This window comes from Adiantum capillus-veneris, chromosome 12 (genome assembly GCF_014529385.1).
Source record: "Adiantum capillus-veneris isolate H3 chromosome 12, ASM1452938v2, whole genome shotgun sequence".
Lineage (NCBI taxonomy): Eukaryota > Viridiplantae > Streptophyta > Polypodiopsida > Polypodiales > Pteridaceae > Adiantum > Adiantum capillus-veneris.
The window spans coordinates 78,268,415-78,287,803 of NC_140942.1; the positions used below are offsets into that span (position 1 = coordinate 78,268,415).

General features: G+C 41.9%; 1 protein-coding gene across 2 annotated transcripts in view; it reads left to right on the forward strand.

Annotated features, from left to right (window-relative positions):
* Positions 1–12,820, forward strand: part of PRP40C (pre-mRNA-processing protein 40C) — a 66,918-nt gene extending 54,098 nt beyond the window's left edge. The window contains exons 5-14 of one of the 2 annotated variants that reach the window (XM_086525317.1): positions 5,956–6,034; positions 6,593–7,018; positions 7,156–7,239; positions 10,310–10,450; positions 10,713–10,819; positions 11,107–11,230; positions 11,396–11,539; positions 11,681–11,827; positions 11,902–12,024; positions 12,115–12,820. In XM_086525317.1, the coding sequence (XP_086381443.1) occupies positions 5,956–6,034; positions 6,593–7,018; positions 7,156–7,239; positions 10,310–10,450; positions 10,713–10,819; positions 11,107–11,230; positions 11,396–11,539; positions 11,681–11,827; positions 11,902–12,024; positions 12,115–12,423 (1,684 nt within the window). In that variant the 3' untranslated portion in view covers positions 12,424–12,820. Of the gene's footprint in view, positions 1–5,955; positions 6,035–6,592; positions 7,019–7,155; positions 7,240–10,309; positions 10,451–10,712; positions 10,820–11,106; positions 11,231–11,395; positions 11,559–11,680; positions 11,828–11,901; positions 12,025–12,114 lie in introns of those variants that run through there. The other variant, XM_086525318.1, reaches the window with a different exon arrangement.
* The last annotated feature ends 6,569 nt before the right edge of the window (positions 12,821–19,389 follow it).

Sequence of the window (19,389 nt, forward strand, 5' to 3'; positions counted from 1 at the left end):
GGCACATTTTACATAAGGTCGAAAGACATTCCAGATAGATTCAGCGTAAAAATCCGGATTACTCTTGGCAAATTCCGTATTTCCTTTCGTACGGATGTAGAGGCCAGTATTGGAGGGACACTTGAAGTGGTCAATGAGATTGAGATTGAAGGGTGCTTTGATAAGCTCCCTTTTGTCCAGAAATTGCTCTCCTTTTAGAATCTTGAGTCTGCAATCTTCCACAGTAGAGGCAGGGAGGTTGACAAGGTAAACCCAAGTTTCACTCAAAATGGGTGCTAAGAAAGCTTTGATGGGCAGAACTCAAAGCTAACGGTCAACCCCAAGGGATTCAATTCCAATTTGTCTAACAAGTAAGATAGGAAAAACTTTGGATATTTTAGGCACCATCTCCAGGAGGTTAGAGTCATTGAGGGAGCAAAGATTACTCTGAAATTCCTTAACTGCTTCAAGGGCTGTACTATCTCGACAAAAGATTCCACCAATTTGTGGAATAGTTTGAGTAGCCGGTGCACAGACAAAAGAGGGATTGAGATCACATAACTTCCTTAGAAAGTTAGACAGATCAGAACCAGCGGAGGAAAACATGGCAAGCTCTTGCTGGTATTGTGAGGATAGTAGAGGAAGCTGGGTTATGTAATGGGTAATTAAATTCACCCCTTCCATGGAGTCTTTATCCAGAGTCGCCAAAATTTTGACCCAATCATTAAAAGACAGCATATGTAAGACAGATAATTTCTTGTCAGAGTTAAGAGCCGAATTATATATTAGTTGAGAAGCATCCAAGCTGCTAATACATTTGAGTACTGGCCACTGAGAGAGGCTCGGAGGACAATTCCAATCCTTGTGAGAGAGCAAGAGTCCATAATTTTTCAAAAAGTGTGGTGAGGTTCACTTATACTTCCCATAGTAAGTAATACAATCTTTGGCCTTCCTAAAGAGGAAGGGTCTAGTTCTAACTGCCAAAGCATTCTTTGGTTTACGGTCCTTAAGGTATAGCTTAATCTGTTTAAAAAACTTTGCATGATTCTCAGGGTTGTGATTAGTGCTCATGCGGGCTGTCTTTCTATAGGGTAAGCAGTCCTGAAAAAAGGAACAATATAAACATAAATAAAAGTAGAAACAGTAACTGTAATTTTTGGGCCTGCAAACCTTCAACCAGCAAAGTCAAAGACTATAGTAGCCGTGAGTAGGGGACCATAAATAGAGTCTACGAAGGACCACCTAACACCAGTCAACCGGTCAAGGGATTACGGACTATGGGTCCAACTTAGAACTAAATTTTGAAGAAAATTTCCAAAGCCAACATTTCGGTTTCTCTGGAAAGAAAAACCTTATGTATAGGATGTGCGTGTAGCTGTTAAATCTTAGATAATAAGACATAATTGAACTTTTACATTCAAAAGATAGCTTGCAATGGAACAAAGAATAGATAAGTACAAAAACAACTCAGTATTAGAATCATTTAAGTACAATGTTTGTAGGAAAGAGATCTCCTTTCAGTATGCAGATAGTAAAAGAACTTCCCAAATCATAAGTGAGCGTTCCATCCAATGTAGGACAGCTTGCCAAAGTCAAAAAAACCTTCCAAGATAAGATAGAGTCCTTACCTGCGTCCATTTAAACAAAACAATAATTCACTTAGCCTTGGATGTGTTTTACAGGTAGCAATGGACTATACCAATTGTGATCCATGTCCATCTTACAAAACTTTCACACACACACACAGAGAGAGAGAGAGAGAGAGAGAGAGAGAGAGAGAGAGAGAGAGAGAGAGAGAGAGAGATGATGAAATGAAATGTTATATTAACGTCTTCAAAATGCCGAAATGACCTATGAGACCAAACTGTTACAAAATTGTGAATCTGATACCATGTCTGGGTACAAAAAGACTAGAAAAAAAATACTACTACTACTAGAATTTATCCTCATCTGCACTCTGGATGTCGAGAGAGTATGGCTCGAATCCTCTGCTGTTGTCTCCGTCGATGCTGTGTAGCCCCTCTCACAGTCGTGGCCGTTTGGATCTCTATAGCTCCAGTGCGTGCGAGAGAGAGAGAGAGAGAGAGAGAGAGAGAGAGAGAGAGAGAGAGGAAGAAGAGATTTTTAATGTCGTAGGAAGCTATCCCAAGAGACCTCAAAGATGTATTCGACGAGAGTTGAACTCAAGACCCGTTATGTGTGTGTGTGTGTGTGTGTGAGAGAGAGAGAGAGAGAGAGAGAGAGAGAGAGAGAGAGATGAAAATGAAATGAAATGTTATATTAACGTCTTGACTCTTCAAAAGACCAAATTGACCTATGAGACTAGAACGTTACAATGTGGTGGATGTGATACAAAGTCTGAATAACAAAATAAAAATACTATGGAATCCTAAAATGCTAGATGTGAAGTAGCTGGGATTGTGTAGGATATGAGTGTGGGGGGGGGGGGGGGGATGAGGCGAATCGGGGGCTAATACAACACAATGTGGGTGTCTCCTCAGAAAGAGCTAAATCACAGGAGATTCAGCATCGGTCGTTGACGGATCTCATCAATCTCCTCCATGGTCAGTACTGTGATCGGGCATTGTGCATGTCGGGCCAAAATGATCCTCCTTATCAATCTCCTCCATGGTCAGTACTGTGATTGGGTGTTGTGCATGTCGGGCCAAAATGATCTGAATCCTCTGATGCAGCCTCCGTCGATGCTCTATAGTCCTTCGCAATTGTGGGCGTCTGGATTTCCCCAGTTCGGTCGCTCGGTCGAACAGCGTGCCTCGGTCGCTCGGTCGAACAGCGTTCCTCTGGTACGAGGAGAATGTGGGCTCTGCTGTGGTAGTAACTCCTTCGGTTGTCCAATGTGTGCTCTAAAGAAATCTGTGATCCGTCTCTGACACTGGCTAGCCTCTCCTCTCATCAGGCTCTCTCTGTGTTTGCGCAGCTCGAGCAAAAACAAACCCAAGCATCTTTGATCCTCGTATCCCATGACTCTAGAGAGTGGTCCAAAGCCCTCTCTAAACAAGCAGTGGAAGCGGCCTTGTATCTCATAGTAGACTGGGTAGTGGCAGTGGCATGTGTAGTGCAACTCTGTCTCATGCTCCATGTGACACTGAGAGAGAGAGAGAGAGAGAGAGAGAGAGAGAGAGAGAGAGAGAGAGAGGAAATGAAATGAAATGTTATATTAACGTCTTCAAAAGGTCAAAGTGACCTATGAGACCAGAAAGTTACAATGTGGTGGATCTGATACAAAGTCAGAGTAACAAAAATAACAACAATAACAACATAACATAACAAAATAAATATACTATGGAATCCTAAGCCACTCGATGTGAACTTAGCAGTTGGGTGGGATAGCTAAATACCTAAATCACAGGAGATCCAACATCGGTCGCTGGGGGATCTCATCAATATCCTCCATTGTCAGTAGTCTGACCGGGCGGCGTGCATGCCTCGCCAAAGTGACTCGAATCTTTTGATGTAGCCTCCATCAATGCTGTGTAGTCCTTCGTGGTCGTGGGCGTCTAGATCTCCCCAGCTCAATCGCTCGGTCGATTAGTATGCCTTTGGTGTGAGACAAACGTTAGCTCTGTTGTGGTAGTAACTCCTCTGGCTGTCCAGTGTCTGTTCTAAAGAAATCTGTGATCCGTCTTTGAGACTGGCTAGCCTCTCCTCTCATCAGGCTCTCCCCGTGTCTGCGCAGATCGAGTAAAAACAAACCCAGGCATCTCTGATCTTCGTACCCCATGACTTTGGAGAGTGGTCCAAAACCCTCTCTGAACAAGCAATGGAAGCGGCCTCGTATCTCGTAGTAGACGGGGCAGCGGCATGTGTAGTGCAACTCTGTCTCAGGCTCCATGTCACACAAGGGGCATGTCCTGGCCTTTGGATGTACTACGCTGTATCTCCCAGTCTCAATCCACAGTTGGTGTGAAGACGTGCGTATCTGGCCAATAGCACATCATATCCCATGAGAGAGGTGGGTGTCCATGTATCTGGGTCTTGTCACAAAACCGTCCTCCGTAAGCTGGAGAAGGTACTCTCTCTAGAGAGAGAGAGAGAGAGAGAGAGAGAGAGAGAGAGAGAGAGAGAGAGAGAGAGAAAAGAAGAAAGAAAGAAAGATTTTTAACGTCTATGTCAGGCCGAAATCGGCCTATGAGACAAATCAAATGTACATGGTGTGTATGTCATCCGTCTATCGGAAAGACAAATGAAACAAAACTGATACAAAACTGAACTGAATGTAGGTAGTGGAGTATCTGAGGAGGGATGGAGTTCTATCTCTAGGGGTGTATGCATGTCTATATGCTCAAGGTAGTACAATCATGAGAGTGCATCAAGCTATCTAGCTCCATCCTGTACTAATGGGGGGATGTAAGATGTGGTACATGGGCGGGTCTGGTGCCAAGGCTACCCGGATGAAGGCTGTCGGGTCGGCCCTCATCTGAGCCACTCGCTCCTCAGTGGCACGGCGCTCCCGGGCTCGGATCTCCGAGAGAGAGAGAGAGAGAGAGAGAGAGAGAGAGAGAGAGAGAGAGAGAGAGAGAGAGAGAGAGAGGAAATGAAATGAAATGTTATATTAACGTCTTCAAAAGGCCAAAATGACGTATGAGACCAAAGTGTTAGAGAGAGAGAGAGAGAGAGAGAGAGAGAGAGAGAGATGAAATGAAATGAAATGATATATTAACGTCTTCATGAGCCAAAATGACATATGAGACCAATCCAATACAAACTGGTGAATGTGATACCATGTCTGGGTACAAAAAAGAGATACAAAAATGATTTAGAAGTGCTACTACCTGGAACTGTGTGTGTGTGGGCGGGGGGGGGCAGATTGCTTTGTGGAGGCACCTGGGCAACCAAGATTAGGAGATTTTTTCACCACCTGATTATTGATATCATGGTATGCTTCCTTGACACTAAGCATTTAGTTTGTATTGGATTCCTTGAATTTTTCCTTTGTTTTCTCATTTCACACACCTCAGTCTTTTGTGAATGGAACCTCCTTGGTGACTATGGATTCTAGTTTTACCAAACCTTAACCAATTTCAGGGACCAGTTGATGCCGAATTTGAACTTGTTGAAAGCTTACTTGAAGACATTGAAGAGTGGGGTTTTGCAAAGCGGAGCTGTTGGGAACCCCAACATGTATGCAAGAATGGAGATGTATTGCAATATAGCGATGCAGTAGTGGAAAGGGGGAAATTGATACGTCCTTTGATCGTGAAGGAGGAGTAGAGAAGGGAGGGGGGAAGTTTAGAGAAATATATTGATTGCAGATAATTGAGACAAGATCCACTTGGTAATTTTGGCTTTTAACACACACACAGCTGCTTGAAGCTGCCATGTCTCTTTTGGAGAGCCACAAACAAAATGGGAAATGCCAGGTGCCGATGCTTTACTTTGGACTTCCTACCTTTCACGCTTCAAGGCCAAAGCGAACCCTCCTCTAGAACCACCTGAGTACTACTCACAACAACAATTTTCCCTGAAAGAAACCGTAACCCTTGGGTAGTGGTGGATGAGAAAGAAAAGTTGAGTGAGGGTGTGTGGATAATGCAGTGGTGGGATATGCTGTGAAGGGGCGGAGGGCTGTGAGGCCTAAGGCGGTAGCAAAAGATTATTGTTACATAGTTCTACATCCACTACTTGAGCAAGAGTATCGAGGCCTACTCTACATCCTTTGTTGTGCACTAATGATGATAGTTTGCGATGTAATTGTACTTGTTCTATACTAAGCATGATGGAGCTGACAGTCAATTGTCTTGTGGATGAGTGTAATGAGTCTATGACTTGCACTATGTTTGAAGGGAAATTTGAGTTTTCTTGAATTCACCTAGTACATTCTAATACGTCTTCCTCCTTTTCTGGCAGTCCTCTTCTGTGATCATTCAATCAACTCTGTTTCTGTGTAGTCTCAAGACTAATCCCTTTTTGCTTTGGAAACTCTAAATAGTCTAAGCTTACTATTTGTGCATGCAGGGAAATGATTGGTGGAACAGGTTGGGCAATGGTGACAACAAATGATGCTAAGAGATACTACTACCATAGAGATACACAGGTAATTGTTGGAATCACAAAAGTGTTGCAGTTGCCATTGTGTATGGGAGTTCTGATCGAATTATATGGTCTGGCCATTCTGTACTTTTCTGAGAGTTCTTTCATGCAATTGGGTTTGTCTATATGTGGTTTTGTGTCAAATTTAGTTTCACCAAGTAGATGGTTTTCACTTCTCATGCGGACTACTGGAAAACAGCCAGCACAACCAAGTGGTGCGAATGTTTTATCCATACAGCCAGGAACTACTGGTCGATGTTCATGTAGAAAATTGCTTAATTCTAGAGAGAGACTGCATATGCCAATTCTTTTGTTGGGTTTGATGTTGATTGTAAGATTTTGGAGAACATTACTTCAGAGGGAAAATTTTCATGGAATGTTGAGAAGATTCCCCAATATTGAGTCTGTCTTTGGATGAGTCAAGCTGATGTGCATTACACAACTCAGCAGGCAAAGAGCTCAGCTACTTCTTACAAACAGAGCTGTTCAACTGATTTTGTAATATTATTATCGTGCCATAAATTTTGGTGGGTCAATCTGATGGAGTTTTTCTTGTGTGTAGGCCACAAGTTGGCAGGTGCCGACAGAAGTTGTAGAATATCGCAAGAGACGGATTGACGATGTTTCGTTAAAACCCAGTACAAACAGCCAGCATGCTAAAGTCAACTCTGAAAAAGGCACAGTATCATTTAGCCTAACTGTTCCCAGTGCAGGGAGTTTGACACAGAAGCCTGCTCCATCAACAACTACTGGCTCTTCAGCCCTTGACTTGATAAAAAAGAAATTGCAGGATTCGGTTGCACCAGGGTTAGTTGCAAGTGACAATGCTGGGTCTGCAGATGGCAATTCCAATAGAACGCTTCCCACAGAGAGCAGTAAGGAGAAGGGCAAGGATCTCCATGCAGAGAAGTCTTCATCTGAATCATCGTCTGATAGTGATGATGAAGAACGGGGCCCTACAAAGGAGGAGTGCGTTTCTCAATTCAAGGTGCTTGTTTGAGCTCAATATGGAATTATATATAATTATAGAAAAAAAGCTCACCAACGCATGTAGTCACTATCAGTATTAAGAAGCACTGAAGGTGGAATATTGTCACATACTTATGCTATATTTTGGTTACATAGGAAATGCTGAAAGAAAAAGGAATTGCTCCTTTTTCAAAGTGGGAGAAAGAATTACCAAAAGTCATATTTGATCCTCGTTTCAAGGTATTGTGAGCAGTCTCTTCAACTCTTCTTGTCTGGCGACTCTTTGTTGATAGGTGCATAAAGCTCTTACTTTTCCTTGCGATGGTTTTGTTTCTTGTTAAGCATTCCTAAAATTTGGAGGATTTGTTGACAAAAGGGGCATATCACGGTTAGTCAAGGTTGTTCATATTTGACTTATGGGACAACTTGTACGTTCTGTTCTGTACCATGCACTAGTATGTTTTGTTCAGGACTCGTTAGACAGTTTTTGGGTCAAGGTTGGGACTAATGTTGACTGGCCAACATTGTGGGTTGTATTTTTGGCCTTTTTCCATGTGTTTGGGCTCTGCCTTTTTAGCTCTTTATTCCAATAAGCTCTTTTCCTTGACGATTATCGTTTAAAGACTAGACTCTTAAGTGAAAATAACAAGGCTTCTATTTTTATTGTACGTGACATCCCCAATAAGTTATAATTTTTTGTAGTCTCGACTGACACTATACTGGAAGAAGGCAGATGCTTTGAATGTTTCCAGACAGGAGACAATTACTATAACCGTCCTACTAGAGGAGATAAGCCTCCATAGCAACCACTTGCTAAGAAAGCCAAAACTGCACTTGGACTTGTTCCCGACATTTATGGTATCTCTCGAGATGATACCAAACAATTGTGTAGAGCTTATGGCCAGATCAAAGGCTTCGAACTTCGAAGCCCTTATCTTCTTCCACCCAGGAGCCACCAAAAATTTCATCCATCCAGAGTTTTTCAAGCAGATGGATTTCGAATGCGATCTGTTTGTAGGAGAACTTGTGGCCGAGTTGGCCATAGGGCACGCTCAAAAAGTGGTAACACCTATTGGTGCTCTTCCACTCACTATACAAGGATACCATGGCAAGGCAAACTTTCACATCATGCCGTCAGGGTATTGCGACGCTCTTTTGGGCACGATCAAAATGATGCGACCACCTACATCAAGGGCCGAACCATTACCTTGGAGCAAAATGAAAAGCCAGTCAATGCTCTTTTGGGCACGATCAAAATGATGCAACCATCTACATCAAGGGCCGAACCATCACCTTGGAGCAAAATGAAAAGCCAGTCGTCCTTAATGTTCGACTGACAGAGACCACTCCCAAATGATTTTTAGTTTGATTTGTATGGAGATAGTGCTGATTTGTCAACCACTGAAGACAAAGCCAACCTGGAGATCCTAGTCGAGAGGCCCAAACTCTAGCAGAAGCAGAAGAAGAAGTCCGCACCAACTTACAGATTGGTTTGTATGATATAAAGGGTTAGGATTTAAAATCCTAATCCAACTTACAGGAACTATGGCCGAGGGGCCTGAATCCTAAATAAAGCAAACACACACACAAATTCACAGATGGCGTAAAACATATTGACATGGCATGTTGTGTGGACCATACGTTTTGCGGAAATTGTTGCTGACGTGGTAGTCTGTGCATGCTTTTGGATCTGGAGCTTTTAGACGTCATGCTTTTCATGTAACTGCTTTTGTACAGGCCAAGGGCCTTTAAATAAGTGCTGAGGGTTCTCTCTCTAGCATTCTACTCGTGGGAGAAGCAGAGCAGAGCCACAAAGTTGTACCTTGTGGAAGCAATATAAAGAAATGCCAAAAGGGGCGCCACAGTTTGGGGCCATTGCCGTCTGGGAGTGGAACTCAGCCACTCCGTGTCTCGTGTGGATTCTCTCTTTCAGTTCACTTGTTTTGAAGTGCTAAAAGTCTGTTCCGTTCCAGCCTGTATTTTTCAGTTGGCACATTGAAACAACTTTTAACTTCAAAAGATGAGTGGTGAGAGTACCATGCAAGAAGCTGTGGCTCCGAAGCTCTATATTGTATTGCAGAGCTCTGAGGACTGGTACAATTTGTCATCTAGACTATGAGTGTGCTTTAGAGGCTCAGTTGATTATAAACGAGGCCAGAGGCCTTGCTTTATTTCCACAAAGCAACCAAAAACTCGCAAGTGGGATAATCTGGGAACAGCAAAAGCCCACACAAAAGCAGCCTGCCCCCTCTCTGTCTCTCTGGCTGAGCAGGGCAGTCTTGCTAAAATGCAGTCTGCCTTGAAGCGATGTCTCTTCTGTACTATTTTCTCAACCTTTGCTCTGCTGCTGCTGCTGCGTTTTTCTGCTGCGATCCGTTCCTCTCTAAGCCTGACGTTCACTTGTTACCACTGGATTCTGGTGACAGCTGCCCATGTTTTGAGTTTTTGTCAAGATCATCGTCAATTAATGGGTCATAGAAACTTGATAGTAGTGTTATGCTTTGTCCATCTGATCTTATTATGGTTTTACAGACAGCATTGTCTGGTGTGATAATAAGCCTGTGAGCGGGTGTGGGTGAGTGTGCACACCCAAGCGGTTGTCTTTCTGCGCACGTGTGTATGTATCAGCACATACATTTGTGCTCTAGGGTTGTTTACTTTGGTTGTGCCATTTCCGCTGCGGGCTGTATGGCTCCCTTTCAAAGTTTTTGGTCTCTTGTGTTTATGATTGTTTCACAGCGAGTTACTCTTGTCAGGTTTTAACACTAATCTTGTAATGGGCCACAAAAGTGGTTGAGGCCACTAAAGTAGCTCATGACAGGTCACAGGATTCTAGTAATTTGACATGAAGAAGACTTTGAGAGTCATATTTAGCCTCAAAAGCCAAAAAACTAAATTGATCATTTTTCTAAAATTATTAAATTCTGAATAAAACTGCAATTTACTGCTCAAGTTAGATGAGCATGAAATGTTGTCAGTCTTTATGTAGTTATCATTTGAATTTGGTAGATCTATTCCATAGCTATAGAGGGATTTTTTGAAGAAATTTGAGCCTGCTCAAAAATGATTTGATTGAACTTTCAGAGGATTTAGTATTTTCTTGTGCATTTTGGGCCATGGAACGACAACTCAAATTACTTTCTTACTATCTTTTGTCAACTCATAATATGTGTTGGGCATATTTTGTTGTTGAGAGTTTTTTGTCTAGACATGTGAAGAATCATTGTAGTTTTTTAAACAAAAGCTCCTGAAAGCCACAAAAGGGCTTTTTGAAACAGGAATTGTGTTAAAGCATCTATTGGCATTGCAGGCTATCCCGAGCCACACAGAAAGACGCTCCATTTTTGACCACTTTGTTCGTACTCGGGCGGAGGAAGAACGGAAAGAGAAGCGAGCTGTTCAAAAAGCTGCTGTTGAAGGCTTTAAACAGCTTCTAGAGGAAGCATCTAAGGTCTAAAATTTCTCTTCTACCTTTGCTAAATATGAATGTACATGCTATGGGTTTGTAGGTTGTTCTTTCCCAGTTGATTGGCTTATCCTGTTCATTCGCTAGTTGTCAAGGGTATTTCATCTGATCAAGTAGGTGAGCAGAGTAGGCAGCATACGCTGTGTGTGTGTGGGTTTTGAGGGAAGGTGTGATGAGAGACAGAGAGACAGGTGCGCCGGGCGGTTGTTTTATTTTGACCCAAGCTTTGTTGATTATTTTTATACAGGATATCAATTACAACACAGATTATGAAAAATTTGCAAAAAAATGGGGTTCTGATCCCAGATTCGAAGCACTAGAACGGAAGGATCGTGAGTCTCTTCTGAATGAAAGGTGCATCTTGGACTCATAATGCAATTTATGCGAGTTTTATCCATGAGTGGACTGACAATGTCAGTTGTGTTTTTTTAATTTCGAGATGCCTAGTCCGTGTAATGTATGGTGATGTTGTCATTAGGTACTTCCAGTTGGTGAACATTATGTATGATTGTGCTTGTAACATGGCACTGTATGCAGGCTTAATAAGTTTGTACTAGGTATCTTTAAAGGAATACCCATACAATAGGTCATATACCTTGGCGTGATTTTGATTAACATCATGTAGTTGTATGCTTTTATAGGGTCCTACCCTTACGGAAAGCTGAGGAAGAGAGAATTCGCGCTATTCAATCAGCAGCTGCTGCAGGTTTCAAGGCTATGTTGACAGAGTTGGGAGAAATAACCAGTTCCAGTCGCTGGTCTAAAGTAAGCATTGTGTACAGCTTATTTGATGGAGGAGGAAGAGAGAGGCTGGGTCTGCATGCAATAATGCATTAATTTGGGACTAATTTTCTCAGATATTAGTGTGCCAGGTGCCTTACACTTTTTTTCCGGTCTCTAAGCTCATGCTCATTTCTGGCTTATTCACAGGTGAAGGACAAGTTAAGAAATGACCCTCGGTATAGGACTGTGATGCGCGAGGAGAGAGAAGCCCTTTTTAATGCCTTTGTTGGTGAGCTGAGGTCAGCAGAACAGGCAGCTGAAAGGGCTGTGAAGGCAAAAAGAGAAGAAGAGGTTTAATTTCTACTTTCAAGTGAGATGGCAGTCTGTGTTGGTTGTTGTCACTCTTTTTGGGGTTCTACTATTTGTATGGCCGAAAGTGTAGTATTTGAATCTTCTTGGATTTTTGTCCGTAATGGATATTCGGTGCTGTAGGAGAAGCGGAAGGAGAGGGAGCGAGAAAAACGGAAACGGAAAGAGAGAGAGGCCCAAGAAGGAGAGAAGGCTAGAGCAAAAATTTTGAAGAAAGATGCCACAACTTCATATCAGGCTCTCCTTACAGAAAAAGTAAAAGATCCAGAGGTAATGACATCAAATGTGCTCATAATTAGCGTAGTGCAGCTGGATGATTATCTTACCATGTGTTGTATATGCAGGCTTCATGGACAGAAAGTAAACCTAAATTAGAGAAAGATCCATTGGGCCGAGCGAACAACCCTGAGCTTGACAATGTAGAACGTGAAAGACTGTTCCGAGAGCATGTAAAGGCACTGTATGAGGTCTGTCATTTCAGCATTCTAGTCGTAGTTGAATAAGCAACACAATTAATCCCTAGAATTTGACTCCAGCCCCTTTCTTTTGTTGGGCAGCGTGCATTGCGTGACTATAGGGCCTTGCTTGCGGATACCATGGCTACAGATGCTGCAAGCAAGCAAAATGAGGAGGGTAAAAGCATGTTGAACTCCTGGTCTGAGGCCAAAAAGCATTTGAAATGTGATCCACGGTACGGGAAGATGCCAAGAGACGACAGAGAGGCATGGTGGCGCAGGTATGCAGAAGATATACAAAGAAAGTCAAAGGCGGGATCGAATTCATCAAAAGAGGAGAGGCATTCTGGTGCTGAGGGTGGCAAAACTGCAGCCTTGGAAGGAAACCGACGGAGCTCGAGTCGTAGGTGAATTCACCTGATTAAAGCTTTGATTAGAGTGCAGTTTGGCCGGGTGGTGAAGTGTCTTTGAAATTGTCCATAGGACCAGTTCCATTGCGGAGGCAATAGGGGAAGATGATTCTTATGGAATCTGCAAGTCTGGTTACACTATGTGTAGTCTGTATTCTCACCAATCTGCTTCAAAAGTTCAATGTTAGATGCCTCATTGGTAGCATGCTTTGGTACTGAATATTTCATGACTACGCTGCCTGATCCGTGATTTTGGAAGCTCTTTGGAAAAATGGGGCAACCTTAGCACAAGGAGAGACTTGTTTTGTTGATAGTTTACCCCACCTAATATCTGTCATTTGAGGGCATTGCAAAGCATTAAATTGAATTTAAAGATCAAATCTTCTGTGCTGTCTCGATGTTTTTGACCAATGTTTGTACATAGGAAACCATTCTCTTTTTAGTTTGCTATTATAAAGCTTCAGTATTGTGTCTCGCTTCTTAACAATAGGGTTGTGTGAACACAAGCCACCTTTGTAACTTTTTTGTAAATTCTTCTTCTCATGAACAACATAGAACCTCATCAAAAACTTTCAAGGATTTGCTCTCAAGACGTGTATAAATAATCTCATATAAAATTATTATTTTTCAGGAGGCATTGTTTAGGTACCATTGAACAAAATTTGCTCAAAAGTTATGATATACCATGTAGTCTCCTTAAAAGCCTTCAAAGCATGTTGATTTATTTTTGAAAAATATATGGACATGTATGCAATGAGAATCTATGCATAAACTATTTTTAGGAAAAAAGATTACTTGCTTGTTTTAGGCTTCAAAACTGTGTATATTATCAAATCGAAAAATCAATTTTGTGGCTTTTTACTATTTTTAAACTTTTGATTTTTTTTTTGGGGATAAATGGTATACTAAAATGTTTCTCTATGTGATAGGGCTACAGTGGTTTCTTATGCTCATGGTTTTTTGAAAAATAACTAGTATTAGAGCCAATTTTATAGAATGGGTTGCCAAGCCACTATTGTGAGTCAAACACAAACCTAGTGTTAACGTTCTTGCTTTCACATGTATAGACACACTTCAACCAACTCACGTATTGGCTAAGTGGAGCTACTCAAATTTTCTTATTTATTTATTTTGCTTGTAGCATCTAGGAGGTAAAGCTGTGACTAGCTCAAAAGTTTTGGTGCTCATATACAGGCTACCACTTTCTCAAACTTGAGGTAAGAATCCTAGAGTTGGGATACATGGGTTCAAGAGTAGGGTTCCCTAGGGCATGCTATGATCCTTGTTGGAATCATGTGGTTGGAGTTAAGACTATGTGGGGCTAGGGATATGGATGGCAGGGTGGCCAGCCAAGATGGATTGACGACCAGCCGAGCCAAGGCTATGTGGATTGATATGGGACCCTAATAAGTTGGCCTTGGGACGTTTATGGGATGTGCCTAGTAGGAGAGACCTCCACGATGCATGTTAGCTTTTGCGTCGACCTGGGGGCATAACACTACGTGGATGCCTTTATGCTAACTCTGGTATGCAAAAAGCAAATTAGTGTTTTCAAGTAGGTCACTTTGAATCGGGAGTTTTGCGTATCTACAGTTTATGTTGAGGTAGTTTGGAGACATTACTTATTCATTTGGTTCTAATCTGTTTGTATTTTTGGAAATTATTTCCAGTGTCCAAGCACTAATCTTATTGAATCCCGAGTTTTTGTAACTTTGATGTTAGATTGTGCTTTTTGAACAAACTTGTTTTTGAAGAGATTGCTTTTTGGAAAAAGCGCTTTCTAAACAAGGTGCTTTCCGAAGAAGGTACTTTTTGGGAGAAGTTGCTTTTTGAGAAAGCTTCTTTTGAAGTTTTTGCCGGGCATGATTAATTATAATAGGCAATATAATTTCCATCATAAAGATTTAAATTTATTTTTTACATTACAGATTGAGACTTTACACAATTTCTTGAAAGATTAATGGTTCTATGACTAGATTTGATTTGTATTTCAAGAGAATAAATATACTTTCAGAGATTTGATGCAAATAAAAAAGACCAAGAACAAAAACAGAAGGCACTTTTGATAGGCATTAAACAAGGGTGTGAAACTTTTTGAATAAAAGTTTTTTTTCATTATTTTGGAATAAAATGTTTGACAAAGAAAAACAAGAATTTATCTTAAATACATAAAGAATCTCCTGGATGACTGTAAGGGTGTATTTTTGGATAATTTATGAGTATTATTTTGTCTAGAGGGGTAGACCATTGGATAGATCTCTATAACTGAAATTATAACTTAATGATTTTTTAAAAGAAGAATTTGGCTGAACCGAGTGTGCATCCATGTGATAGCCTTATCTTTTTTGTAGAATAAAAAGGAAAAATGCAAGTCCATTGATCAAGTGAGTAGAAAGAATAAGAGGTTTGTGTAAAGTTGTGATTGTCAATTAACTTTTGAAACATTAAATTCAAGAATTGTTAAGAATTATGTTATAAAAATTCTTGATATGGAGGGAAAACAATCAAGTGGAAACTAATTGGTAGATGTGTTAGCACATGGGAGAAGCGTGCTCGTTGTGAATGCGTCTAGGTCCAAAGGTCGTAAGGTAGTTGATCGCAACCGTCCATTGCAACTATATTCTTGGGCGGAATTTTTGCCAATAGCCGATTGATCAACGCCACCTCACCTGTAAGAATATAGTCGATTCATGTCCAGTCAGAGGATGACAAATCAGCTGTTGTCATGCAACAAGAGCTTGCCACCTCAGTTGTTGGAATGTCAAGAAATCTCTATCGTGCAGTGATTTTGAACCACAACAGCAAGTAGAATACACTCTCCACCTCAGCATGTTGTGTACGCATGTAGGACTGTCTCTCTCTGCCACCTCAACACATATAATCTTGTGAATGCTTGTGGGACTGTTTCACTGGCCCTGCTCCCTTGGACTCTTGACGGTCGGGAAAGGACCTCTAGTGTCCTTTCCCTGCACCAAAAAGTTACACACACATGATTTGAATCATGTTGCTCATGATTTAGAATTACTCGTTACTAGGTGTGGTGCATGCATTTAGGAAAAATATGGACCTTGTAAGGATCCCTAGTTTTAAGAGATTAGTGGTAATTTTGTTGGGGGTGGAGTGAGGACAAACTCAATGATGAGGCCTATTTTCACACTTCTCTTGCTAGCCTTTTCTAGGTTTTTGTAGTGTGAATGTGTGTGTTTGAACTTGGGGGGGAGGGGGGGGGGGAAGGATGGTGTGGTTTGTTGGCACTCTCTTTCTAGTTGTGAAAGTAGATTGTACAATGAGATAGCGACCCCACCATATCTCTCCTCCAATTGTTGTGGGTCCCGGTTAAAATGGAGCCCTCAAATACATACATATCAAGAGTTCAAATTTTTAATTCATTTCCCCCCACAATCTCAATCTCTCTCTCTCTCTCTCTCTCTCTCTCTCTCACACACACACACACACACACACACCCCCACACCCACCATTCCTTCTTTAATCCTACTTTTCTAACACAAATCATGTCTCTAATCCCTTTCCACACTTAAACATTACTTCTCTCGATAATCTTCTAGCATAAAGTAAAGTAGTAACTAATCTAACATCTCTAGCGGTCCTCTTTCTTTGTAGTGTCTCCTTTTGCCACTAACAAAGGAATGTTGTGCTAAAAATATCCTTTTACATCCACGAGTGTTGTGACTCTTTTGGTGTCGTGTAGCTAGTATCCATGGATGAGGCTATAATTGTGCACTAAGTGAGTCTTGGTTGTTGGAAAGAGCTTGGTCTCTAGCAAGGCATCTAAATCTCCAACCACTCGTTGTAAATGTTTCTCTTGTTGTGATTTAATATAGTCAATCAAAAACTATGAATTGAATAACCAAGTGTCCATCAAATATGTCTATTTTTTTCCTTTATAAACTTACAAAAATGTGAGTGATAATTGTATTAAGGAAAACACAACATAAAAAGTTACATAGAAATCCATGCTCCCATGGCATCTTCACCACATACCACCAGATACACCATATGCATCGGCTGATAAAGAGTGCCACTCGGAGGCCGTTCACACAGAAGGAAACAGAGGTTGACTAGGGGTTGCCACCAAGGAGATAACCCTACCACAGCTCGCACCTTGATCCCAAGCCAGTGCACAAGATACATAATGCCAAGAGGAAAAACCCTATCCAACATAGCAGCAATGGAGTCCACAAAGTCGTTTAGCCGGAGAGAGAATCCTTTGAACATGATCTGATAGCCTCGTGTAGTATGTCCTCTGCCAATGTGCGAGCTCCAAAGTGAGAAGGCTTCAGGATCTTCTTCGGATTGGCATTGTTTGTATATGATTCATAATTTCTCTTTCTCCCCTCTGCATTGAACACAAAGTCTTGCCGTGCAGAATCTGGTGTCCCCCCCATAGTGCCATCTTGCTCACCTCCATTGAGTTCCATATTAGTGTGACACCTGAAAGGATAGGTGGGACCCCCCCCTAAACACCATGGCCCAATCTAACTTAAAACCCAAAGGTCAACCCCCCAAGTGGATCTCAATCGGTGGCCAAGAGATTCAAGAGGATCGCGATCTGAGAGATAGATTAGTAATGCTCGCTCCAATCTCTTGTGGCCGAGCCACTACTCAATCCCAAACAACCACTACTCGAAACCCTAAGACACCTCCCCAACCTGTAGTGGGAAAAAGACTACCGACCCGTCAAACCAAGAACTCCTTCAACACCCAGCACCTCGCCCTGCATTCTTGCACCCATAGCTTAGCTCACCATCACTCACTCACCTCACCATCGCTAGAAAATGGTGTCTATTTTAAATCATGTAGTGGAGGGCATACACAAAAAGAGACAATTGAAACCTTCTTTCAAGGGGCTAATGATGCTTACATTACAATACTCGTTGTAGATGTTTCTCTTATTGTAAATAAAAACTAAAAGGTATTCCTAATGGCTTCAAAAAAATTAAAAGGTAAAAAATTCAAACATTCTAAAACATCCAAAATATTTAGATATAGTGTAATCTCACCTACAAATGGTGGGATCACACTAAACCTACATAGAGGAGTCCTACTGATATGATTTCACGACCTTACATAGTGCAAGGAAATTCTACCTACTAGTGCAAGAAAATTCTAAAGAGAAAGAAATGTTAAAAGAAAGGTAATGGGGAGAAGGAATGCACTCGACCACTTCTTTTATATGGAGATGAAATGTCTTTTGACTTTCCATTTTAATGGGCTTTTCATTTTCACGGGGCTTTTCGTTTTTTTTACTTACCCTTCACTTATGCATTTGAAATGTTTTGAAAGAATTTTATTTTTCTAAGATTGGGGGCCTACTTGTAATTTAATATAATCGATCAAAAAACTATGAATTGAAGGACAAAGTGTCCATAAACAATTTCTATTTTAAATCAGCTAGTGGAGCTCTAGTAAAGAGTGGGGGGTCAAAATTGTATTGATAGCACTATTGGAGTAAAGGCGACGCTTTTACCCAGGTCGAGACATCCGATGTCCGATCGCTCAGTGACCACACTTACCCTTATTCATTATACATACTAGTACAACGACACTGCCTTCAGTGGCGGCACCGCCTCTGGCGATGAGATGTGGATGAGGGCATACACACTTGCATACACCTATATGTAGGTTTAATAGCACTACACTCGACTCAGTCGGCGCCGCCAAACTCCATACCATTAACACTACCTTGTCTGCCTAAGACAACAATATTGTAGAGCATAATATCTATGTGCCCTAGCTTCCCATCCTAAACTTGGTTGGCTCTCCCAACCTGGACTTGGTCTACCATTGTTCGCCGACTTGTAGCCGTCATGCCTTGTTAGAGAGAGAGAGAGAGAGAGAGAGAGAGAGAGAGAGAGAGAGAGAGAGAGAGAGAGAGAGAGGGGGGGGGGGGGGGGGGGGGGGGGGCTTTGAAGGTTCTCATCCATTGCAGATGGGGAGATGAACAAAAGTGGACCTTTTCTTGAATAGCAATGCCTGAGAGGTTGTGAGAGGTAATTGAGAGCAATGCAAAGTGCACAATACACATAGCTGCTCTAATAAAAAAAGATAGTGAACGTTGAAAAAACAGTGGAGGTCGCATTTGTTGACACGTGGACCCTTCACTCCTTTTGTGGTACCTCTCTCTCTCTTTCTCTTACTCGCTGTCTCATCGAGCGACCAAAGGTGGGAGGTTGGGTATTCTTATCCTTGCTTGCATCGGGTGTGACTCAGCCCTTATTTTGAGCTTTGGTTCTCACAGTAGTGCACTCTCTCTCTCTCTCTCTCTCTCTCTCTCTCTCTCTCTCTCTCCCCCCTCCTGTCCTCCACATCCCTACAGGCAAATCCTCTTTCTCTCTACGTGGTGGATGCAAAGCCAATGATTTGGTGCTCACAACAATGCTCTCTCTCTCTCTCTCTCTCTCTCTCTCTCTCTCTCTCTCTCTCTCTCTCTCCCCGTTGCACAGCACTCATGACTATTCTAGCACGACATGGGAGACATCCAGTATGACTATTTACAGAGGCGAACATTGACGATGCTCTTCAGCAACCGATGCAATACTTTCTTGGACAATGCACAATGCCCGGCACCAAGATTGTATCAAATGGTCTCAGAAGCAATTTTGGCCATTTTGGCCTTTTTATATTCAGGTGGAACCGTGGAACCATGGAATTTCTCCTTTTCCCCTTGCCCTCAATCGGCATTGGAAATTGAAAACGGCACGATATTAAGCTGAGAGAGTTGCCATCTCTCTCTCTCTCTCTCTCTCTCTCTCTCTCTCTTTTGACCATAACTTGCTCATCCGAACTCCGATTTAGGTGATCTATAGCCTCAATCGAAGAGCACAAAGCCCTCTACGCATTGATGTAAAGACATAATTTTTCTGTGTAATGGAAGGCTTTGCTATAATAGCATCTCAGAACTGAAAAAACTGTCAAAACTTTGCGTTTTTGTTGCCGACTTGAAGGC